The following is a 24456-nucleotide window of genomic DNA, read 5'->3' on the forward strand; positions in this document are numbered from 1 at the left end:
GTGAATCTAGGGAGGTCATGAGAGAGAATGACGCAGTCATAAGAGTGCAGATCTGAAGCAGAGGAGTTTAGAGGGAGGAGAAGATACTGCCAGTTGCATCAAAACAGAGAAGCAAGGAGGAGGCCTTTCTCCTGGCATCATCTTCATCACTAGCACACCCATGGTGACCCCAGCTGCACACCTAGGGGCTTCAGCTCTGCTTCTTCTCTCTCACCCACTTGCTCTGTTACAACTAGAGAATAGCTCCCTAACTCAGGCCCTCCTGCTTACTCACCAGGCCAATTCTTCCTCTTGCCAGGGCTTTAGCAAGTGTCTAGATGAACCCCTCCACCCTGCTTCCCTCCTGTCTTTCCTGCTGACTTAAGAATAATAGTCCAGAGTCTCAGATGTCTGAACTACTCCTCTGCATGAGAACATGCTAACTTTTCCACTACCACAATTTTGCCATTTGCATATCTGCTTCACTATTTTATCTCGAGTCAGATCTACAGAGACCCCTGGCCCAGTTATTTGCCAGCATGGCTCAGCTCCTTATCCTCATTTCCATCTCAGAGGTTTGGGACCATTTCACTGGGTCTAGGAACAGAGGCACCAGCCAGCAACCTCCAACCCTGGGGAGGCAGGTGTCGACCCCTTAGTTCCAGCCTAGATGTCAACCTGTTTGAATCCCTGCTGCTTTTAACTCTTTTAACATCTGGACAAGTGTCCCAGTGTTCTTCCTTATTGCAACAAAATACCAGACACAGAGTAATTCGTGAAGAAGAAAGGTTTCTCCATCTCACTTTGCTTGAGACTCACTGGCACTGTGTCCACATCTACTCTGCCTGTGAGGAGGGCCTTCTGGTGACATCACGACCTGGTGCAAGCGTATGTGAGCATGGAAGGAGGACATGGTGAGAATCGAAGGCAGACAGACCCAGGGGCCCGGCTTGCTGTTTTTGTAACAACTTACTCTCAAAGGGACAAACCACGGTCCCACAAGAACTGTTCATCTTTCCTGAGACCCGCACCTGCAGTGACTGAATCACCTTGCATAAGACCCACCTCTTTTTAAAATGTATTTATTTATCTGAACGGCAGAATGACATAGAAAGAAGGAGAAACAGCCAAACGGCCACAATGGCTAAGGTTGGATCAGGACAAATGGAGGAGCCAGGAACTTCATCCTGGTCTCCGGGAAAGTGGAAGGAGATTAATGCTCAAATCATCTTCTGCTGCTTTTCTCAGGCCCGTTATCAGGGTCTAATTTAGGTCCCTGACTGCCATGAGACATGTGCGAGGGGACCCTGGATGTGCCTGTAATCCCTTGAGCCACTCGTGTGCTCAGCTGTGTGATGCGTGTCAGTGGCCTTGAGTTCTCAACATCCAGCCTTCCAGCTTCCTCCTGGCCTACGCCTGACCAATGGTCTTGGAACGTTGGTCCTGGACAGGGTTAGACGAGAGCCAAACCAAACCAAATGTCTGTGTACACTGCTTTGTAGGTAATGATCTCATGGCAGGTGCACACCAACAACACCTGCTAGTCAGGGATGCCAGAGACAGACCCTGGCACTGAGTATGTGGGTGGATGAGAGGTGCCTGGCTGGAGCAGTATTCCTGGATTCTGGAGCTTCGCGGGCAGGTGTAGAGGTGGAAGATATGATGAAACCCACCTGACTGGGCTGGCACATCCACGTTAGTCCCACACTCCTCACAATTGTTTACCTGTAGCCCTGACCTGCTGGGACCCTGCCTTGTGCCTATCCAGGACCTAAGGACTGCCTGGCTTCAAAAGCAGGCATCCCTAGCCAGCAAGCTTCCAGGTACAACGCAGGGAGACAGTCAGCTGGGTACTGAGAAGAGTAAACAGTTAGTGATCTAGACGATTCTGTTGTAAATAGGAATAGACAAGGCATCATCTCCCAGACAGGGGAGAGAAGTGTTCAAGAATAGAGAAAGCTAGAATTGGCTGCCCTCCGCTCAGCATGCACTGGAGTTCAAAAGAGTGGGTCTGCAGAGGAGAAAGAACATCCAGGAATGGGAAGGGAGGAGCCAGGTCTGGGTCACGCATTACCAGCCTGGTTCACATCCTTTCCCATTGAACTCTCAGTCAAGCTGCCCCACGAGCTAGACACTTAGATTGAAACACACACACATGTACACTAGAATATACGTAACCACACCCACCACACTGAAACACACACACACACACACACACACACACACACACAAGACAATCTCTGCTGCCTTCCCAGGAGTATCCACGGGAAGCTGGATCAAAAGTGGAATAACCAGCGCTCAAGTGAGTGCTCTGATATGGGATGGTGGTGCTACAAGTGGTGGTTTGACACACTGAGCCACGACATCAGCCTCTAGAGCTGGGTTTTAAAAAGCTTCCTAGCCCCACGAGGAGTTTGGGCAATGATAACCATTTTCTCCAACCGAAAAATGGATAGCTGTGGTAGCAGCAAGCAAATGCTGTTGGGCCTCATGGCCAGGACATGAGAGCAACACTAACTCCCCAGACCATCTAGGACCTATGGACTGGAGGGTCACACCTGGAGGAGTGGCACAATTCAGGCTTGGTGAGGATGACCTCTCTCACCACAGTAGAAGAGGAGGCCTGGGGCACAAAAGACTGGGCGCTGCAATGGAAGAGGTTGTACAAGCCCAGACAGAGAAGGAAGACAAGCAGGAGTATATGGCAGTGGGCATTTGCCTGGTAGCTGTGACACCCCTGTCCCACACTGGAGTGCCCATGTTTGATTGCGGGCCTGGTTCCCAACTCCAGTTTCCTGTCAGCGCAGACCCTGGGAGGCAGCGGTCATGGCTCCAATAGTTGGGTTCCTGCCATCTACATGGGAGGCCTGGGCTTTGTGCCCTGTTCTTGGCTTTAGCCCTCAGCTCAGCCAGGGCCAGTGCAGGCATCTGGGGGAAGAACCAGCAGAGCACTTTTCTCTATGTGTCTGTCACTCTGCACCTGCTTCTCAAGTTAAAATAAAATAATAACAGACATAGGAGTGTATGGAGGCAAGGGTACTTCCTAGGGCAAACCTGAATCCATGGCATTGCCTTACCTCTCTGTCCTTCCAAATAAGAAAGAGCACCCCAAGGTGCCTGGAAGCACTACAGTGCAGGAAGGCAGACGTGTCAGCTGCTGCCATGGTCTTTTTCTCCTGCTACCCTGTCTCTGCCTAACAAAATGCTTCTCAGTTGGTTCATACCTGGTGTGCAGGGCTGTCACCCACCTGCAGTGTGTTCTGGTCCAACACTGCCAAGAGGAGGCGGGAGGCTTCCCTCACCTCCGAGGAAGGTCCCGGGTACAGGAGGGCACCTGGTGCTGGGGATGACTCTGAAAAAACTGAGTTTGTGCAGTGATAAGAATGGGACACGATCATGAGGCTGTGTAAACAAGGTGAGGCTCTGCGTGCAGAGGGGTTCTTTGGGGTTTGTGTGTTTATAGGTATACACACATATGAGGGTGTGGAGACACAGAGGCACACATAGGTACATGCATACACATGTACATACACCTATATGCAGGTACTTTAAAATTTCATGAAAACATGAAATAAAAAAGAAGTTCATTTTGATGCAAAAATTTTGAAATCCATACATATTTTTTCATAATATGTAAACATTTTCTATGTACCTCATGCGTATCAACACATTTATTCCCACAATACCTGTGTGTGTGTATGTACACACACAAATACACACCCTAGGGATCTTAGAAAAGTTCAAGGATATGATGAAAAAACTAGGTATGGATTGCAAAATGTTTGCACCACGGCAAATTTATCTTTTAATGTCATTTCTGTACCTCTTTGATATATATGGGTGTATGTGTGTATACACATATATACACACACCCATCTGCTTACATTCATGTATTTCTTTTATGATTGGCTTCCTTTTAGGCTACAGGGCACAGGACCTTGCACTTGATTGACACTCATTAATGTTTGCTGAATTAGAGCAAACCTGTGCTCGGTTCATTCTGGTTTTTTTTGTTTTTTTACTTTTTATCATTGACCATTGCTCTCAGGAGTTAATGTTTGAACCTGGCCATAAAGAAATCAACGACTGCTGACCTGCAACCCATATTCAAAGGGGGAAAATCCCCCTATAAAATAACCCACAGTGGGCAGCCCAGACAGCAGAGCTGTGGGTCAGTGGTGGAGAGGGAACTAAGCTCATTGCCATCATGAACTTCACCGGCAAGTACCAACAGCAGAGCCAGGAAAACTATGAGCCCTTCATGAAGGCAGCCGGTGAGTGCTGGTCAGGACATGAAGGTTGTAGGGCATGGCAAGGAGGCTTAATGGTGGCTAGCCAGGGTCTGAAAGCTGAGCTGGGAGGCAAGGTCTGGCTATACCCAATTCAGGGGGTGTTTTTCCATCATCTCTGGTTGCCTATTGTCTCTCTCACTGGACAAGATCAGCCCATACACAGGTGAAAAGAGCATTAAACTAGAGTGTGACCTGGTCTGTTGGTGCTTCATTGGGTGACCCTGCAAGCATGCACGCATGCATCTATCCACACATATGGATTCAAGCTCAGCCACACACTGGGTGCTGTAAGGGGAGGACATCAGGGAGACAGATGGTGATGAGCCGCATTTCCAGGGGGGCACAAGTTAAGCAAGAAGATAAGAAATAAATGTAGTGAAATATGTAGCTTGAGGTGCATCAGTACTGAGTATGCTAAGCAAGCCCTGCCTCTATAATACCCTCATTTAATCCTTGACAGAGTTGGGGCCCTGGAGGCTCAGGAAGGCGAAGGACTCATGGCCCCGGTCGTATAGCTGGGAACATTTGAGTTGGGATTCTCAGTAGGCACTGGTTCCCAGAGAGCCCAGTTTAACTCCTTATTCTTCACAGGGTCAGGAGCAAGAGGGTGTGACACTCAGGGGGGCATGGAGGGGAGCAAGGTGGTGGAGAAGGGGCACGGAAGGCTGAGCCTTGGATGATGAATATGTGTCCACCGAGGGATCTGAAGCGAGGAATGTGTTCCAGGTGGAGGGAGCCGTGGGAGCAGAGGGCTCAGTGTGTTACAGGAGAGAGAGTGGGAGCAGGGAGGGGAGGACCTACGAGGCCCCCTGAGACACAGACCTTCCTTCTGTAGGCAGGTCACGTCACTTGTGTGTCTCACATTCATTTCCTGTGCGATGGTACCACTCATTCTCCCACCCTCCCACTCTCAATGCTTGCGATGTTCATGAACCTCCATTCGTGCAGGAGCATAGGCCTGCTCTAAAACTTCATAAAGCCCTATTCCAAGGCAAGAGACTTGACTGCAGAGTTCAAGGCGGAGACAGGTGAACATGGGTTTCCCAGCACAGCCCTTCTTTGGGTAGCTTGTCCTGACATCACATCCACAGCATTCCACCTGTGGAAACATGCTTCTACTCCTAGAGCAGTTAAAGGAGAAGGGAATGTAGAGAGGGTGAGCAGGGAGCAGGTGTCTACCAGAGCCTGTTTATCAATCAAGATAGTAGCCAGGCAGGCCTGTGGGAGACCTAAGCTCACACAGCTCCCAGGCCTCCAGCTTCTGTGGCCCCAGGAGAAGGCAGAACACTCTTGCCTTCTCCCCCCCACCACCACCCTGCCCATCCATGCCACAAGCTTCTTTGTCCTCTGTGGCCTTAACACCTATGTCCGACTCTGAGCCTCAGGTCCGTTCCCTCAGGTGTGCCAGCTGATGTCATCCAGAAGACAAAGGATGTCAAGATGATGTTGGAAATTGTGCAGAATGGGAAGCACTTCAAGCTCATCATGTCCGTCGGCCCCAAAGTGACCCAGAACGAGTTCACCTTGGGGGAGGAGTGTGAGCTGGACACTGTGATGGGCAAGTTCAAGGTAGGAGGGGCCCCTTCCTCTCACCCTCTGCTTCCAGAATTTTCCCTGAACCTGGACCCAGCGTTTCCTGTCTCCAGGTTCATCTCTCACTATTCCCACCACAGATACATAATCATTGGAGCCAGTATAGGATGGGAGAGGCACAAAGTCAGCTCCCAAGGAAGCTTTTCTTCTTTCCTGGGGGCTGGCAGGTGATGTTTTGACCATGTCTGCCCCAGATCTGAGCTCTCCTACATGAGGGACCACATATCCCCCCAGATCTGAGCTCTCCCACATGAGGGACCACATATCCCCCCAGATCTGAGCTCTCCCACATGAGGGACCACATATCCCCCCAGATCTGAGCTCTCCCACATGAGGGAAATGAGGGGCAAGATAAGTAGGTACACAACAGGACTCTGCCCCAGATTCTCCCTGGCTCAGCACTCAATGGATCTCCAAGGAGAGAAGCCAGTAAAGACCAGTGAAAACCCAAAACAAAGCCATAAGTCAACTGGCCTTTGTGAGCCCAGAGTTCCTGCTATTAGAGAGATGCATCTTAGAGCAAGTACTGGCAGCACCAGCATATCAAGACCCCAGGCAGGCACGCAGATCAAGAGATCTGGAGAGGGATGGTCACTGGGCCCCTGGCCTCAGCTCCCTTGTCTGTACAATCGAAACAGTCAGCCTTTCCAGACTGAACACAGGGGCCAGGGAAGCTTTCTCCACTGAAGAAGACATGGTCAAGAACACAGCAAGGGGAAGGCCATTGTGGGTTTTACATAGACCTTTTCCAATATTGTCCATTTTGGAGACAATTCCCTTAAATTTTTATTCACTTATTTTCATTTATTTAAAAGGTAACAAAGAGCATGAAAAAACTTTCATCCACGAGTTCACTTCTCAAAAGACCCACAACAGGAGCCCGCTTTGTGGGCAAAACTACCACAAGGCATTCCATGTGGATGCCAGTTCAAGTCCCAGCACCTCCACTTCTGATCCAACTCCCTACTAATACACCTGGGAAAAGCAATGGAAATGTGGCCCAACTGCTTGGGTCCCTGCATCAGTGTGAGAAATCTGAACGTTCCTGGTTCCTGGCTTCAGTCTGGCCCAACCTTGGCTGTGGTAGCCATCTGGGGAGTGAACCAATGAACCAGCAGTTGGAAGATGTGTGTGTGTGTGTGTGTGTGTGTGTGTGTGTGTGTGTGTGTGTGTCTGTTCCTTTCCATGTAACCATGCCTGTCAAATAAGTAAAAAAATTTTCAAAAAATGATTCCAACATTTGGGGCTAAATCAAGACAAAGACAGGACACGGGAACTCATCGAGGACTCTTACAGGGGTGGCAGGAACCCCGAACATTTAAGCCATCACCTGCTGCTTCCTAGGGTATTACACTGGCAGGACACTGGCACTAGGAGTGGGACACCAACCCAGCCACTCTGATATGGGCTGTGGGTGACCCACTGCTGTGCTAGACCCTGCACCTGGAAACACATTTCAACCTTGGCCAGTGTTTTCTACTCCCTATTGGATCTCTATGTTACCTCCTGTTGGATGTGTAAGGCTTGGGAAGAGAAAGAACCTATAGAAGAAATAATATTACCAAAGCAAACTGCATGTTCACTCAACTGATCGCCACCTCCCTCCGTGAACTTGGAGCACTGAGATTTGACATGACTTTACCTTTCGGTTGATGTCTGAGCTGGCCGAGGGGTCCTTTGCTTATAGTTAACTCACACGGGAGATCATAAAATTCAAAATTCAGAGAAAAGAAGTCCAATCTTTTTCTTTCATTGGCAAATGCATCTCCTGTGGAACAGGGGGAATGAGAGTGGTGGGATGGGAGGATTCTGGTTGTTGCAAGCTGAGACCCAGGCAGGACACCCAGTCTCCTTAGCAAGTGTCTCCCTCCCTCCACGGACCCTCCCCCACAGGCTGTCTCTGTTCTTTGCAGACGGTGGTGAAGTTGGAAGGTGAGAATAAACTGGTGACAAGTTTCAAAAACATAAAATCTGTGACTGAACTCAACGGGGATACCATCATCAACGTAAGTTGGTTCTCTGAGCTGTGGCTCCCAGAGCTTGAGAGGGAAGGGCAGCAGGTAGAGGAGTAAGTCACACTCCACCTCCAATTGCCCCAACCTCTCACTCTCTCCTCCCAGCCCTGTTTTCCATGGTCAGTACCCACAGCCACTCCCCAAGGACCTGCTACTACATAGCAGGGAAGATACGCACCTTGCTCGAGTCTCTCCAACAACCCTGACGGAGAGACAGAGGCAGGAAACAACTCGGAAATGGCAGAACTAGAATTTCCTGAAAGTGGGGGCCGGGTGGGGGGTCATCTGCCAGCCACACTTGTTTATAACATCAGCCTCCAGGCTCTGCAGGTGCTGGTGGCTGCCTGCCAGATGTCATCATACCTGTCCAGGGTCTTTCCCCATCTTCCCTGCAACGATCATCCATTTCCACCTGCTGCCTGCCTCTGCTCCTTGTTGCCCATGGCCTGTCTCCTTTTGGCACCCCCATGGGATGGAGTAAGGGTCATGTGGGGCAGGAGGGGGCACGGGGATGTGGCCAGCCATCAGCACAGTTCCCTTCTTGTCTGTTTCCTCTGGGAGCTCCGAGGGTGGGAACCCCTGCAATGCCACAAGGAGTGCCTAGGTCTCCCATGGGTCCAGGGAGCCCCACACTCAAGGAAGGCTCCAGCTGGCCAGAAGCTAGGATCTTCAGTTGACTTTTCAACGGACAACCCCTGAGTGATTTACATTCATACCTCTTCCCTTCTGTCTCAGGACTAAACCGCGAGCCATGGAGCCCTCTATCTTGCCCCATAAGCCCAGAGTGCTTCCTAAACACCCATGAAGCATTTACAGACAGAATCAGGTTGGCAGCCATGATGCCGGCTTGCGAATCTGATACACGCTGGGCATGCAGTTGGTCTGGCCGCCAGCTACGGGCTGCCTCCTGCCCCAAGGTGGGGGTGAAGGATGCAGCAATTATCCATCAGTTACGTCCCACTGCTCTTCGCACGTGTACTTTTAAGAGTCACAGAAGGTAGAGCACCGCCCATGGGGCTGTTATGACTGATGTATCCCCTTCAGCCAGGGACAGTGTGAGCAGCATTCACGGCCTATGCCGTTCCTACCCGTCCTGCCACCCTCACAGCACAACAGGGTGCAGAGCCAAGCTGCCCTGGACCAACTCCTGGCCCATGTGCTCTGAGGCTCTCCGGCTCACCCAATCCTCCCTCTTCTGTTAGTAAGCAGGTTATCCAATTCCCTAGTGAGGAGCAGGATCAGGGCTCAACCCCACTAAGCAGTAAGCATTGTGTTTCTGCAGAAGCCTAAGTGACCCTGTCCCCTACAAGCACATACCATGTTATGACAGCAGTCAGGCAGCCAGCAGGCGTGAAGGGAGCATCTCTCAGTGACCCCGGAGGTGACAAACACATCCATGTGCTCACCCTTGGGGAGGACAAGTACGCAGCACCCACAAGCATGCCATTCCAGGCCAGGTCCCCGGTGTCCCACCCAGCATGTGTACCCTGCTGGATGGTGTGCAAGTCCTATCTGGTACATAGCAAGTGCTCAGAGATCAAATTGGATTGGGCTGGTTTGGGTGACCTTGCCATCACAGCCATTGATGCAGAAAGGACTTCAGTAGAAGGCAGGGGGAGAACTCAGTGCATGAGAAGTGACTCAGTAAAGAACTGGCACTGGATCTGGGCAAGACTGCCAACCTTCCTCTGGCCCTGCTGTCAATAGAGGGATCTTCGAGTTGTTTCCTACGTTAGCATTGGACTGTTAGCTTTTGTGACTTGATTTTTTTTCTTCACAATTGAACATCAGATGAACATTTCCTTTCTTTTTTGGCTTTCAGAGCATGACATTGGGTGACATTGTCTTCAAGAGAATCAGCAAGAGAGTTTAAGCAAGCTGTGTCTCCTATTCTTTTACTGTGTAAAAAATACTGTAATAAAGTGAACTTTGTTTACAAAAAAAAAATCTTTCCTCCCAGATGGGTTCTGGGAGGCGCCGCTGCTATTTGTGCTGATGAGCACTGGTCACCTAGGCTTTGGGTAACCCTGGTCATTTGCCTGCTTCACCCCCACCAGGTCAGCTCTAAGGGTAGTTCTCACACACAGACCTCCAAGCTGAGTTTGCTAGGAATCCCAGGTGTGGCTGGATTAGCAGGGGGACCCTAGTCAGTCTCCTGGACAGAGGACCCAAAGCAGGAGGGTATGCAGTGTGCTGTCTTTGGGTGGGTGGAACTCCCCACGGGAGCAGAGAGTAGGAACACGGGCCATGCACAAAGGACAGCTATGACCATGAGCACTGCCACCTCAGCCTGCCTACCAGTGAACAGGTGCAAAGAAAGGTCAGGCACTGACCCAGCAGATGAGCAACTTCTCCTCCTGGCAGAAGGGGATCCTGGGATGGACAGAGAGAATGCCGTCCATGCTGAGGGCAGAGGCGGAAGGTGTCTTTGGAATACTCCTGCCTGTCAGGCTGTCAGGTAGTGTTATGGGTTGAACCCTAAGCCCCACAGTTCCAGGAAGCAAGTCGATTGGACATAGGCCATTATAGATATCCTGTGTGCTGCCCCAGACCCTCATCAAAGAGCTGCCAAGTCCTGCCACTTCTACCTTTGCAACAGCTCTCATTGCCCAGGCCTGGGCCCGGTCCCAAGGCAACCTTGATAAACCCCGTTATTATTTGGATTCTCGTGGGTGAATGAAGCTCACCTTCCTCCTTCTGTTTCTCCTCCTTTTCTCTCTGTCACTCTACTTTTCAAGAAAAATAAATAAATCTTTCAAAAGAAGATCTTTTATGAAAAGCAATAATATGGGAGAAAATATCTGTTGTTTACCCAACAAAGACTAATGAGCACAATATGAAAATTTCCTTAAATCAACAAGAAAGCGGACAAATCAAGGGAAATGTGGGTTGAGGACATTAACAAGCAACTCACAATAAGAAATACTTAGGAGCTAGCATGCTGGCTCAATAGGCTAATCCTCTGCCTGTGGCCCTAGCAATCCGTATGGGTGCTAGTTCACGTCTCAGCTGCTCCACTTCCAATTCAGATCCTTAATTATCGTCTGGGAAAGCAAAGCAGGACAACCCAAGTCCTTGGAACCCTGCACCCATGTGGGAGATCCAGAAGAGGCTCCTGGCTCCCAGCTTTGGATCATCCCAGCCCTGGTCACTGTGTTCATTTGGGGAGTGAGTCAGTGAATGAAAGATCCTCTCTCTCTATCTCCCCTTCTCTTTGTAAATCTGCCTTTCTGATAGAAATAAGCAATAACTCTTAAAAAAAAAAGACCCAGAAATACAGTTAGTCTCACAGTAATCAGGGTAGAGGGATATAAGATGAGACACTTGTAAAAATGTAAATGACTGTAGGTGTGATGAAGAGATCTAACTGGTGATATAAACTAGAGAAGTCCATAGGAGGCGCCACTGGATGGAATCTAGTTACTCAGTGCCCTTAGCACCAATGATACCGGATTTGTTATCCCTGGGAAAGTGTTTCATACACATGGGCCAGCCCTGCGGTACAGCGAGTTAAGCCAGCACCTGCACCATCGGCATCCCTTTTGGGTACCAACTCAAGTCCCAGCTGTTCCACTTGCTCTGCAGCTCCCTGCTGATGTGTCTGGGAGAGCAGCCGCAGATGGTCTCAGCACCGTAGCCCTGGCCACCCATGTGCAAGACTCAGAGTTCCTGGCTCCTGGCTTTAGCGTGGCCCAGCCATTGTGGCCATCTGGGAAGTGAACCACCAGATAGAAACTTTATTATTCTCTCTGTCTGTACCTGTCACATTAAAAGGACTTTCCAGTAATCACTTTCAAAAAGGGATGCAACAGTCCAAATCTGGAATTGAAAGCCCCTGAGTTAAAAAGGATTAAAAGAACTATATAGCCATCTTCTGAAAGAATTACATTAAACGAATAAGGTAGATCTGTATCTACACATACAGAAGTACCTCCAAGACAAAACACTTAAAGACAGCCAGCTTCAAAATGACTTAGATAATGCAGCACCTTTCATGTAAAGGAAACAAAACTATCTATTTATATAAACAGATGGATGAGAACATACTGGAAAAAGCCCATTGGCTAGAAGGGCTGGGGACAGAATTGGGAGGGAAAGCAAGAGTTCCTTGAAGGATGCACATGTATATAAAAGATTTACTTATTTATTTACAAGGCAGAGTTACAGAAAGAAAGAAGGAGAGATAGAAAGAGATCTTTCTTGCACTGGTTCACTCCCCAAATGGCTGCAACGACCAGGGCTGGGCTATTTCAAAGCCAGGAACCAAGAGCTTCTTTCTGGGTCTCTCATGTGAGTGCAAGTGCCCAAGAACTTGAGCCATCCTCCACTGCTTTCCCAGCGAACTGTATCAGAAATGAACAGCTGGGATTTGAACTGGTGCCCATATGGGATGCTGGTCACATGATATTAATATATATTATGTTATATATAATATATTAAATATAGATATTAAATTACGGATATTAAAAGCTTTGGCGATGAGCTAATTTTGTGGCATTATCTTTTTACTGAGTAATGCTTTTTAAAAAATGTAGTTGACAAGGTACACACATCATCCTTAAAAATGTAGATTGAGTTAACTAACCGATGGTTTTGGACCTCAGTTTTGTCACCTATAAAATGGCAATATAGCACTTAAAGCTTTTGTGCAGAGCCCATGAAATAGCACAAACCAAATGCCATCCTAATAAATCATTTCATGATCACTATTCTCATTGTTATTGCTGCTCCCAGTTCGTCGGGGCGTATCCAGTGGGTGCGACCTTCAAACTGTGAGTATAAATTTTCCTCTGCAGGCGAATGTAGAGGCACGAAGGGAGAAAGAACTGTGCCGAGTCCACTGGACTGATAAAGGGCAGAACTGAAGCTCTTAGGTTCCCCAGCCGTGAGAGGGCCACGAAGGGCAGACCAGTCTTTTCCTCGAGACCTGGTAACATCCTACATGGCTCCTCTTCCCTTGGCAACAGCTCAAGGTTTTGGTGGTGGCTGTTTGTATGTTTTTGCCTGAAAAGGAGAATTCATTTCAGATGCCGGACTTGGATTTTGTTCAGGTGCTCAGACAGCGCTGGGCCTGAAGCCCGCTGTATATAAATTGAATAAACAGCTGTGGATGGAGCCAGCTATTTTTAGCTGGATGCTTTTAAACCCCTCTCGGTCACCTCTGCCTGTCCTGTGAGCATCTCACCAGCAGAGGGCGCGCGTACCCTGTGAGAGCCACTGATTTGCACCCAAAAGCCACAACCTTTTGAAGCCAGAAGCCCACAACTCAACTGATTTCACGATCTCAACCAACCTTTTTAAAAAATATTTATTTATTTTTATTGTAAAGGCAGATCATATTTATAGAGAAAAGTAGAAACAAAGAGAAAAATCCTACATCCGCTGGTTCACTCTCCAAGTGGCCACAAAGGCAGGAGCTGAGCTGACACAAAGCAAGGAGCCAGGAGCGTCCTCTGGCTATGGATGTCTCCAAGACATTGGGTGATTCTCTCCTGCTTTCTCAGGCCACAAGCGGGAAGCTGGGTGGGAAATGGAGCTACCAGGACATGAACCGGAGCCCATATGGAATCCCAGCTTGTGCGAGGCAAGGATTTAGCCATGGTGCCACTTCAACAGGCCCCAGAGAGCTGAGACCAGCATTGTGGTGTAGTGGGCTAAGCTGCTGCCTGCTATTAAGCATCCCATGTGAGTGCCGGTTTGTATTCCCACTACTTTATTTCCTTTTTAAATTTTTAAGTAAGATTTATGGGCCCGGCATGATAGCATAATGGTGAAGATCCTCGTCTTGAATGCGCCAGGATCTCATATGGACACCAGTTCTACTCCCGGCAGGTCCACTTCCCATCCAGCTCCCTGCTTGTGGCCTGGGAAAGTTGTCGAGAATGGCCCAAAGCTTTGGGACCCTGTACCTGCGTGGGAGACCCAGAAAGAAGTTCCTGGCTCCTGGCTTCTGATCGGAACAGCACCGACCATTGCAGCCACTTGGAGAGTGAATCAGTGGGTGGAAGATCTTCCTCTCTGTCTCTCCTTCTCTCTGTACATCTGCCTTTCCAATAAAAATAATAAATAAACCTTTTAAATAAATAAATAAATAAATCCAGAGTTTGAGAGAGAGAGAGCGCACGTGCACTTCATCTGCTGGTTCACTTCTGAAATGGCTGTAACAGTTGGGGCTGGGCCAAGCTGAGCAGGAGCCAGTGGCTTCTTTCAGGTCTCACCAGCCCCCATATGGGATGCTGCCATCATAGCTGGTGGTTTTACTCATTAAGCCACAGCACAGGCCCCGCTGCTCCATTTCTGATCCAGCTCCCTGCAAATGACCTGATTTCCCAGGAATACGGTCAAGTGTTTGGGTCTCTGCCACCACTCGGGAGATCCAGGTGAGGCTCCTGGTTCCTGACTTTCACCAGATCCAGCCCTGGCCGTCTGAGGAGTGAACCCGTGGATGGAACATTCTCTTTCTCTCATTCTCTCCCCCTCCGCTTCTCCCTCCTTCTGTAACTCTCTGACTTTTAAATAAATAAATAGCTTTAAAAAGACGAAGAAGTGAGTTTTATATTTAACGATAATGATTAACGAGCCTGTTGTTCGACTTCCAGAATATACTCCCGGAGTGTGAGAATAATCAGGTCTATTCGCTATTACAAGGTGTTCTCTGATTTTCACTGAGGTCTTTGATAAGCACATATCAGTTGGTTTTGTTTAAACCCAACCCTAGGCACATCCCCACAGTACATAATCTAAGGAAAGCACAAAGCTCGCCCTCCGACTCAGGCTTGCAGATCCCCAACCTGGGCAACTGACTGGCTATTTCTGGGCTTCAATCCTCAGTTTAAATTTTCAACTAACCTCGAATGATTTCAGTCAATAAACTCGATCCTGAAGACAGTGAGGAGTCACAGAGGAGCTTTGAGCCCTAGTAGCAACACGATCCTAAACATGTTGTAGAAAAAAATTGCTTTGGCCAAAGTGCCAAGGACCAGGGCAAAGGGCTGTGGCCGAACCCGGAGAAACAAACAAGAGGAGCTGGTGATGAATGACTCAGGCAGGAGGTGTTGGGTGCTGAGCCAAGGCTGTGCTCGTGAGGCCAGAACAAAAGGTTCCAAGCCTTCAGGAGTTGGGGTCAACGGTTCTGGTGATGAGCATTAGTAAGATGTGTCCATCATGGCAGGTTAGCAGGGAACAAGGTATAGTCACAAGAGTTCTCCGGGTGAGGGTTTTAAAAGAGGACTGCTTACAAAGGCGTGGCTAGACTCAAGGGCACCAAGAAGGGAGGTAACACTCCTGCGGCCGGCAACCACAGGAAGCCACATCATCCCAAACCCAAAGTGTTAAGGCTGGTGACAGTGCTGCTGGAGCCCAGCAAGAGCTGGGATCATGAGGGGTAGGGTAAGGCACCCCACATGTGCTGAGCCCAGGCAATGCAGACAGCACCTCCTGCCATCCAACCTTCTGTCTCTGGTTTTCATTGACTGAGCAAGAAAGCCGAGGCCAGTCTGTCTGTGCACAAGCAGAGCAGAGAGGATGGGGAAGGAATGAGTGGATGGAGAAAAGCCACATTAGGAAGCCCTCTAGTTACGAGAGAAAGAACCCCACTCCCATGGGTTGTGCCAAAAATAAGGATGGGCAGGGAGCAAGGCTCGCTAGTTTGTGTAACTGGAGGACTCACTGGATCCATGTCGTGTCCCATTCTCATTATTTGTTCCTTCTTTCTCGCACCAGCAGATTCCACTGGGCCATATTCCACAATGCAATAGTAGGTCTAAGTGTCAACAGCTCTGGAGTCCCAAACTAAGGGCTCCATTCCCAGAGGGGAGCAGGGACTACCAGTGCAATCCAGGAGGGCCAGGTCCTCCAGCGAGGGTTCAGTGTCCTGTGTGCTGGAGCCGGCTCCCAAGTTGGCACCCAGCAACTTGCAACTTGACATCATCCACAGTTAGCAATATTTACATCTGGGAAATGCTATATGACCATATACTATAAATTAGGGCTCTTCTTCACATCGCTAAATATTTCCCAGCATGCCATTGACCCCATGGGCCATCACTGTCCGTTGGTAAGTGCAGTGCCATGAAACATTTAGGCTGGGTACAGCACCAGTGTTTTTTTCCCCCTAAAAAAAAAAAATACTGTCTTATGAGGCAGTTGATGAAACAAGTGGGAACCAGCGGCCTACAAGACCAAGCTTAAGCGCCTCCAAAAGACACAAATCTCACCTCTAAACGCCTACCTGCTACTTCAAATTACAGATCCCTGCAGCCCCACAACCTTGCCAGAAAATTCAGGGGCTGAGAGCAACACAGGAAGGTGTCAGGTTTACAAAGGAATTCCACAGACACTGTGCGTGCCCAGGAAAGGGCAAGCAGAAGAAAGCGGTGAGAAAGGGGCGTGACCCACCAAGTGAGAACTTAGGAACAACCCTGAATTAGTGAACAGGAAGAAAAAGAAGAAAAGCTTGAGTCTGGCCCTCAGGGAGGTGTTGGGCAGGATGATTCATTCAGGGATTCAAGTCCAACGTCTTCTCCAGGGCTGGCAGCTGTAGGGGCACGACAAGATGCATTAGCTGGCTTGATGGCAAGACTCTGGTAGGCAGAGGAGGCCCCCAAAGAAGTTCAGGTCCCAACCCCCCACTCCACCTGCCTCCGTGTTACTTTGCATGGCCCAAGGATGATTCAGGTAAGGACCTTGAAATGGGGAGATTATCAAAGTTGATCGAGTAGGACTGACTTTCACAAGAGAAGGGCAGGACACAGAATGTGATGACAGAAGCAGGGGTCAAGGGTATGTGATTACGGCTTGGGGCTGCGAGGCAAGGCCTGGGGGCCTCGTGGAGGGAGGCAGAGTGTCTCCCCATGTCTTCAGAAGGAGCATGGCCCTGCTGACACCTGAACTTGAGCCCTGAGAGATCCATTCTGGATTTACGACTTCCAGAAATGTAAGCTACCAAGTCTGTGTTGCTTTAAGCCACTGAATTTGTGGTCATTTGTTCTGGCAGAAATAGGAAACAAATGCATACTCCTCTAAGACATCTGGAGAACTAAAGCACTGGGCTTTGTGCCAGCTTGTCCTTGGGCCAAATTTAATGAGCTAGGGAGGCCAAGGCTAACAAATGAACCCTGAATTCTTGCCAGGGTCCGTAGAGCCGCACACTGGCTGGCAATCACGCTGCACATTGGGCTGTCTGTGATGGACAAGGTACGCTTGGTTCCGTTGAGACCAGGGGCTTTGTTGTAGCACTGGGCCAGGTGCGGGGAGTGGCGGGGGAAGAGCTCTGATCTGCTCCCACCAGATGGGATCCATTGGCTTAGCCAGAAACTTGCACCTGCAGCCACCCTCGGAAATGCTGTTCTCTCTGCTGTGTTCACCAGCTATATTTATTCCTCCTGTTTTCTTTAGGGAAATGAACCCTGAGTGATTTGCGGAAGCAGTGGCCACATCTGGTCTTTGATGTACGCATGTGCTTGTCAGCGCACTGGTGGTAGGGCAGGCAGGTGTGTTCATCAGAAGAGTAGTGGTCAGTAGTTGCCTCGCCTTACCCTAAGAGGTCTCAGAATGCAGAACTTTTTCCTTTCTTTTTCTTTACTTTGTTTTAAAACAATTTATTTTTATTGCAAAGTCAAATATACAAAGAGGAGGAGAGGCAGAGCGGAAGATCTTCCATCCATTGATTCACTATCCAAGTGGCCGGAATGGCCAGAGCTGCGCCGATCTGAAGCCAGGAGCCAAGAGTTCTTCCAGGTCTCCCATACAGGTGCAGGGTCCCAAGGCTTTGGGTCATCCTAGACAGCTTTCCCAGGCCACAAGCAGGGAGCTGGAAGGGAAGTGGGGCTGCCAGGATTAGAACTGGCACCTATATGGGATCCTGGTGCGTGCAAGGTGAGGACTTTAGCCACTAGGCTATCATGCTGGGTCCTGGTTTTTTTTTTTCTTTCTTTCACTTATTATGCCATGAATTCACAGAGAATGGGGTCCAGCAGCTCAGGCTGCTTGCCATTAGTTGTGACAAAGTGGAGCATGCAGGGCTGCAGTTGAACCCAGGTATCTTTCTCTTTGGCTTATTTTTTGTCTGATCGTTTTCTTTCACTTGTTTTAGAAAGCTGTCTCAGTTCTTAGAGTGTTTCATATGCTCAGTGCGCACATTTACCCTCTCGGTAAGAATCCTGCCCCTGACTCATTTGTTTACAACAATGCCAACAGCATACTGAGCAACATCGTCGACTCTTCCAGCTTTGCCATGGTAACATTTACAGGCATTCCTCTTTGAACAGCACCCTTGCCCTTGATGTCTACAATGTCACCCTTCCTGTAAATGAGCATGTGTGTGGCCAAAGGAACAACTCCGTGCTTCCTAGAAGGCCTGGAGAACATGTCACAGGGACCTCTCCTCTTCATATTTGTCATCTTAGCATATTACTGAAAGACGGTGGCTCCAGCCAAAAGGCTGAAGTAAGAATTTCCTTGATGTTCTTTGTAACTACCCATTCTGTTGCCCTCATGTGGCAAAAATCCCTCATTGATTAACAAGTTAATATGTCACAATGTGAAGCCAGTTACCGTGGTGGAACTCCAAGCTATCAATAGAATACCGGTGAAGGCAGAGTCAGAATGAGACTCTCTCATGAGCTAGCGCCAGATCCCAGCACTTCACACCTGCCACTGCCTCTCACCTGCACTTCCTAAGCAGGGGAAAGGCCACCCTAGCAGAAGCATGGTTAGAATTCCTTCAAACAAGAATAGCAATATTCACTGGACACCGGGCGGGGGGTGGGGGGTGGATCAGGCACTATTCCAAGAGCCTTGTTTGCATTTAGGAAATTTAACTCTTACAACAACAGCTGAAATAAAAATAAACTTAAGGGCTGGTGTTGTGATCTAACAGGTAAACCCAATGCATCCAGAGCACCAGTTCAAGTCTTGGCTGTTCCACTTCCCACCCAGCTCCTTGGTAATACGCCTGGGAAAGCAGCGGAGGATGGGGTCCCTGCATCCATGTGGGAGACCTGGTTCCTGGTTTAGGAGCAGCCCAGCTTTGGCCATTGTGACCTTTAGGGAGTAAACCACTAAATAGGAGATCTCTCTCTCTCTCTCTTTCTCTTGCTCTCCCTGTAGCTCTACTTTCCAATTAAATAAATAAATCTTTTTAAAAAGATTTTTAAAATAGAAAAAAAAGGATTTCTCAGTAGCTACACTTCTAAAAATTACAGCAAAATATCTCTCTAAAATGGTACAATCCAATATGATAGGCATTACCTACTTTGGTTAAAGATAAATTAATAAACATTAAATAAAAAAAAGATTCAGTTCCATGGTTATATTCAAGTGTTCAATAGTCACCAGTTGTTGGTGGTTACTGCACCAGATGTCACAAATAAACCTTTCCATCATCACAGTAAGTTCCATCAGAGAGTGCTGTTTTAAAAAATTGTTAGAAAGAAGCCACATCTATTTGCTTGGCAACAGAGAGAGTTTAATGGGCTTTGTTAATTGCCATAACATAATAATAAGTCAAAATACACAGTTTCATATCTCTTCTCTGAAATAAGTGAAATCATTCATTCACACATTCAATAGACATTTACTGAGCACTTGCCCTCTTCTAGTATCTGTGCCAGGCTCTAGGAGTGGAAAGATGAAGAAAGGGGCCAGCTTCTGCCCTCGAGGAGCTCACAGTCAGAAGGAGGAGGCAATGTTCTTGGGTAGTGTTCTGTGGAGGATCAGGTGTGGGAGGAGCAGAGAAAAGTTTCATTTGCACCTGTTGAGTTTGACGTACCTGTGGAACATCTGGGAAGGTGTGAGAGGCTAGAGCTCAAGGGCAAGGTTGAGCATACACAGAGTTGGTGGTGACCAACAGCTTTCAAGGTAGTCAGCAAGGGTCTGCCCAAGGTATGCAGGGAGCGTGTACAAAGTCAGATGCGTGTGGACCAAGGACAACTCCAGGAAGCGCCAAGGCATCACGGGCAGGCAGAGAAACAGCACACAGGAAGGGAACTGAGAAACCGTAGGAGAGGCTTGTCCCTGTGGAAGAGGGTTCACGGAAACCAACAGCTTGGGGTGTTGATTAATGCAGCAAAACCAAATAGCAGCAGGACTGAAAGATTGCCACCAGAGCCTACTTCAATGAGAGCCATTTTTGTGGAGGAGCAGCGTGGCCGCCAGCATGCCGTGGGTTCAGGAAGTAATGAGAAGTGAAGAATAGCAGAGAATAATCACACAACTAACAAAAATACTCAGAGCTGTGAGGGTGTTCATCCCAGAGTCCTCAGAGTGCTTCCTGACTGCGTTAAAGAGTCCCGCAGTGGGAGACACGCTATAGTACTTGGGTAGAGAAACAGTAAGAGATGGGGTAAGGTTTTGAGGACATAGTAGGGTAAGAGGTCTTAGGATGGGGAAAGAGAAAGAGAGAGAGAGAGAGAGAGAGACCCTTATTCCACTGGGCTTGGGGAGAATGAGGGAAGGAGAAGCACAGACACAGAACAGTTCATTAGAAACAAACACATTTGAGAAAGACAGGGTGAATCAAAAGACTGTAAGCAGGAAGGAATGACCCACAGTGGGTTGGTGAATAACAACAGAGAAGAGGCCTTGAGGTGGAAGGGGAGGTGTCACATGAGAGTGGAAGAGTAATCATCTGAGCGCCAGGTGAACTTCTGGGAAGATGTGGCCAGTGTCAGCAGGGAGCTTGGCTAGACGTCAGTCTTATTATAGAATCTTCTAGAGAAGAGAGTGACCTCGAGGAAGAACCAGATGTGAGGGACAAGTGTCCTGTCAAGAGGGAAACCATTTGCAGAGCTTTTAGCCACTGGATAGGATTCAGAGGGAGGCAGTGGGCCATTCTAGGAATGAGAGGGTGGGAACGGAGCAACCAACAGTTCTAGAAGAGATAACAAAGGCAGGGAACACTAGGCAGAGCTCTGCGCAGTAGTGCCAGATTGTACCTTAATGACTGTCCCCATGGGAGAGCTTTGCTTAAGGATCCTCAAAAAACATTGATGAGAGCCCCCAAGGCAATGCAAAGACATGGGTCATGCCTCTGAAAATATCCTAGACCAGGTCTACAAGGCTCCTGGTTACAGTGTCCTTCCAATGAGAAGAGAAGGAAGGTGCACACACAGGGGAGCCAAGTCAAGGAAGTAGTGGCAAGTCAGTCCTAAGAATGGGGCTTCACTGGGGACAAGAATAACACCGAAGCTGGCAAGGAGCCCCCAGACACATGTCACCCAATAAACCCCCCAAAGGCCAAATCTCCAGATCTAAGATCCCTGCTTCCTTCCAAGAAGACTTCGGCAACTCCAGCAGGCCAGCGGCTAGAATACTCCCAGATGCTGTCCACATCACAGGAAGTCACAAGGATAGGCAGCGAGGCCAGGGGAGGGAGACATTCTCTCTCTGTGTGTTCTAGAAGCATACCCAGAACTCGGACTTTGAGTGGAGGCCTCAGGTGTTCTGGGCAAGGTGCCTACATCTTTCTGTATATTTAGTATTCTGCAAGAGGTTTCAGTTCTCTGAACAGAACCTAACTGCCCACCATCCAGCCCCTTCTTCCCAACTTCCCACTAACAGGAGGACACTGGATATCACCATCCCAGGCAACCAAGTCCTGAGCATCTCAGCATGAGTCAGACAACCACACAGGTGAGTGAGCAGCCACCTGGGGGTCCTGGCATCTCAGCTCTGAAGTCTTCCTCTCTATGACACCCCTTGCCACTCTCTCTCTCTCTCACTTTCTCTCTCTCTCTCTCACACACACACACACACCAGACTCACACATTCTGTGCCAGCCCCTCTCTCCACATACAATTGACCACTGCATTTATTACTTTGTGCTTTAATTCTCCGTTGCCATCCTGCCATTCACTATCCCATTACATTTAGAGGTCCTTTGTAGGGTCCTCAGGTCTAGCACCCAATAAATATCTGCAGGAGGAGCTTGGCTGGTCTACAAGAGTTACTTTAGGCTAAAATGAATTGACCTGAACTAAAATGACAACAGTAACTTAAGGCAGGACATTCTCACAACAAGAGAATTACACAGTGCTCCATCTTCCTCACCAATGGTCTTCCCCAAGACCCACCACCTCCAGAATCGCTCCTCAGATCCCCAGCAACATTGCCCACCTCTCTCCCCAACCCCAGCTTGGAGGGTGCCTATTGCTTCTTGTGGAACAGAGCTGGAGCTGGCTCATTGCTGGGCTCGGCCATGACCTGCATGGGCTGGTTGTTGAGGGCAGCCTCCCGCATCTTGTAGTACATGAATTCATTCTGGCGGAACATGCGCAACTCCATCTCCGTCTGCATGCGCATGCCCTGTGGGACACAAAGACACCATAAGTAGGTTGACAATGCCCCAGGTCATGGTGGCCTTTGACTGACTTTGCGGTGAGTGGTTCTCAGGCATAAAAATTAAAATCTCCCCCTTGAGAACACACACACACACACACACACACACACACACACACACATCAGAAGTCTAATATCCTGTGGGGGGCCCAGCTTGTTGGGGATAGAGAGTCAGATTCCTGAGGCAGTGTCTGGGGGCGCAGGGAGGGGGAGGGCTGTCATTCTCATCAGGTGGGGAGGACTTGTTCTCAGGAACTGTCAGAATGGGGCTGGGGGGCCCAGTGGCGTGGCCTAGCCGCTAAAGTCCTCGCCTTGAATGCGCCAGGATTCCATATGGGCACCAGTTCTAGTCCCAGCTGCTCCACTTCCCATCCAGCTCCCTGCTTGTGGCCTGGGAAAGCAGTCAAGGACGGCCAAGGCTTTGGGACCCTGCACCCGCGTGGGAGACCCGGAAGAGGTTCCTGGTTCCCAGCTTCGGATCGGCGCGTACCGGCCGTTGTGGCTCACTTGGGGAGTGAATCATCAGATGGAGGATCTTCCTCTCTGTCCTTCCTCCTCTCTGTATATCTGACTTTGTAATAAAAATAAATAAATCTTAAAAAAAAAAAGAATAGGGGCTGGATTTGTATCCTGGCACTTGCATTTTCATGGTGGTAAGACCTCAGGCAAGTGGCTTCCAGCCATGAGGTGAATAATAAGATACCTGCCTCACTGGCAGTGGGCTGTGAGAATGGCAGTGTGAGACACACAGGCCCTCACTCTCCCACGCGAGGCTTTGGGTTCTCAGGGCACCACAGTGAACAGGACCGCAAAGGCTGCCTCGAGGAGCAGGACACAACACTGGTGGCTACTTCTGCTTTTCTTCTCCTTACTTGGTTCTCACATCAATTTTCCATATGATAGAGGAAGACACTGAGGCTTGGATAAGTAAAAGGACACCCATACTCCAGGTCACATTAGAGCTGTTCTACAAGCTACACGATGACACAAAAACCTGTTTTCTCTAGACCACCCCATCCAATGACCTCCCCTGTCACTCTCAGATGAGCTGGTCCTTTTTTTTTCTTTTTTTAAAGATTTATTTATTTTATTACAGTCAGATATACAGAGAGGAGAAGAGACAGAGAGGAAGATCTTCCATCTAATGATTCATTCCCCAAGTGACTGCAATGGCCGGTGCGCACCGATTCAAAGCCGGGAACCAGGAACGTCTTCTGGGTCTCCCACGCGGGTGCAGGGTCCCAATGCATTGGGCCGTCCTCGACTGCTTTCCCAGGCCACAAGCAGAGAGCTGGATGGGAAGTGGAGCTGCCGGGATTAGAACTGGCGCCCATATGGGATCCCGGGGCATTCAAGGCGAGGACTTTAGCTGCTAGGCCACGCCGCCGGGCCCTGAGCTGGTCCTTCAAAGCACAATGGACACCAGCAGCCATGGCCATCAGGCCACTTCCCAGGTGCAACTGTAAGGGCTTTTCCAACCATTCATTCATTGCACTCTCACCGCCATGTCATCCTCCTTACCCATATTCCTGATGTGGAGACTGGGCTCTATAGAGTTTAATCATTACAAAATCCCACAGCTCAGAAGCTTCACCAGCTGGAATGTAAGTTTGAGTCTGATCCCAGAAATTGTGATTCCCAACTGCACTCTATGTGGCCCAGAGCACTTTGTAAGATACGTTTATGCACACACACATACTCACCACTGTTGGGTTTTCTCAGTGCAGGCACGGGCCATCAAATTACTACAAGCCCAGGGTTCAAGTCCAGGCTTTGCCCTCAACCCCTGCTGTGACCACCAACAGATTGCTCCCCATTCCTGCACTCCATTTCCTCAGCTGTACAACAAGGGGAACTGGCTGAAGTACTCCGAGTTCCCTCTGGGTTACCTGCCAATCCCTGGACTTCTTGAAAACAAAGTCTAGCTGAACCTAGCTCAGCACCTTCAGAGAGCTGAGACTAGGCAGGGAGCACTGAGCCCCAGCTGTTACTTGCCTCTAAGTCCTTGGTGATGGGATGCGAGGGTCCGTGTGTCACCAGGAGAATGGCATAGGCTTTGCAGATCATCCCATGCCCCACCTCAATGTTGCCAGCGTGCCAGTTGGTCAACCCTGCCCGCATCACGGCCATTCCCAGTTGGGCATTGTTGGGGTGGTAGAGCTTCCTGTGGGGGTAAATAACCATGACACATCATGGCATCCATCTTTACAGGTGCACAAGCTTATGAAGAGCCAATACTG

General features: G+C 49.1%; 2 protein-coding genes and 1 pseudogene across 4 annotated transcripts in view; 1 reads left to right on the plus strand and 2 right to left on the minus strand.

Moving 5' to 3' along the window:
- Positions 1–4024: 4024 nt before the first annotated feature.
- Positions 4025–10349, plus strand: FABP1 (fatty acid binding protein 1). Of its 2 annotated transcripts, XM_004590736.3 has the most exons (4): positions 4025–4253; positions 5671–5840; positions 7778–7870; positions 9702–10349. In XM_004590736.3, exons 1-4 carry the CDS (start codon positions 4187–4189, stop codon positions 9750–9752), a joined length of 381 nt encoding a protein of 126 aa, XP_004590793.1. In that variant the 5' UTR covers positions 4025–4186; the 3' UTR covers positions 9753–10349. The 2 variants fall into 2 exon arrangements, with proteins under 2 accessions (XP_004590793.1, XP_058523383.1); XM_058667400.1 differs by lacking the exon at positions 9702–10349 and having other exon boundaries at positions 7778–8539.
- Positions 10350–17820: 7471 nt separating this feature from the next.
- LOC105942121 (large ribosomal subunit protein eL21-like) lies at positions 17821–18280 on the minus strand (annotated as a pseudogene).
- Positions 18281–21615: 3335 nt separating this feature from the next.
- The window catches only part of SMYD1 (SET and MYND domain containing 1), a 34998-nt gene continuing 32157 nt past the window's right edge, over positions 21616–24456 (minus strand). For both annotated transcript variants that reach the window (XM_004590734.3, XM_004590735.3), the window contains 2 exons: positions 24212–24380; positions 21616–22183 (listed from right to left, as the gene is read on the minus strand). In XM_004590734.3, the coding sequence (XP_004590791.2) occupies positions 22025–22183; positions 24212–24380 (328 nt within the window). In that variant the 3' untranslated portion in view covers positions 21616–22024. The remainder of the gene's footprint in view (positions 22184–24211; positions 24381–24456) is intronic.

Source organism: Ochotona princeps, chromosome 8 (genome assembly GCF_030435755.1).
Source record: "Ochotona princeps isolate mOchPri1 chromosome 8, mOchPri1.hap1, whole genome shotgun sequence".
NCBI lineage: Eukaryota > Metazoa > Chordata > Mammalia > Lagomorpha > Ochotonidae > Ochotona > Ochotona princeps.

Coding starts and splice junctions, on each gene's coding strand:
- FABP1 (XM_058667400.1), top strand. CDS start 4,187: ATGAACTTCACCGGCAAGTACCAACAGCAGAGCCAGGAAAACTATGAG. Junction 4,254..5,670: donor GCCCTTCATGAAGGCAGCCG/GTGAGTGCTGGT, acceptor CCGTTCCCTCAG/GTGTGCCAGCTGATGTCATC. Junction 5,841..7,777: donor CTGTGATGGGCAAGTTCAAG/GTAGGAGGGGCC, acceptor TGTTCTTTGCAG/ACGGTGGTGAAGTTGGAAGG.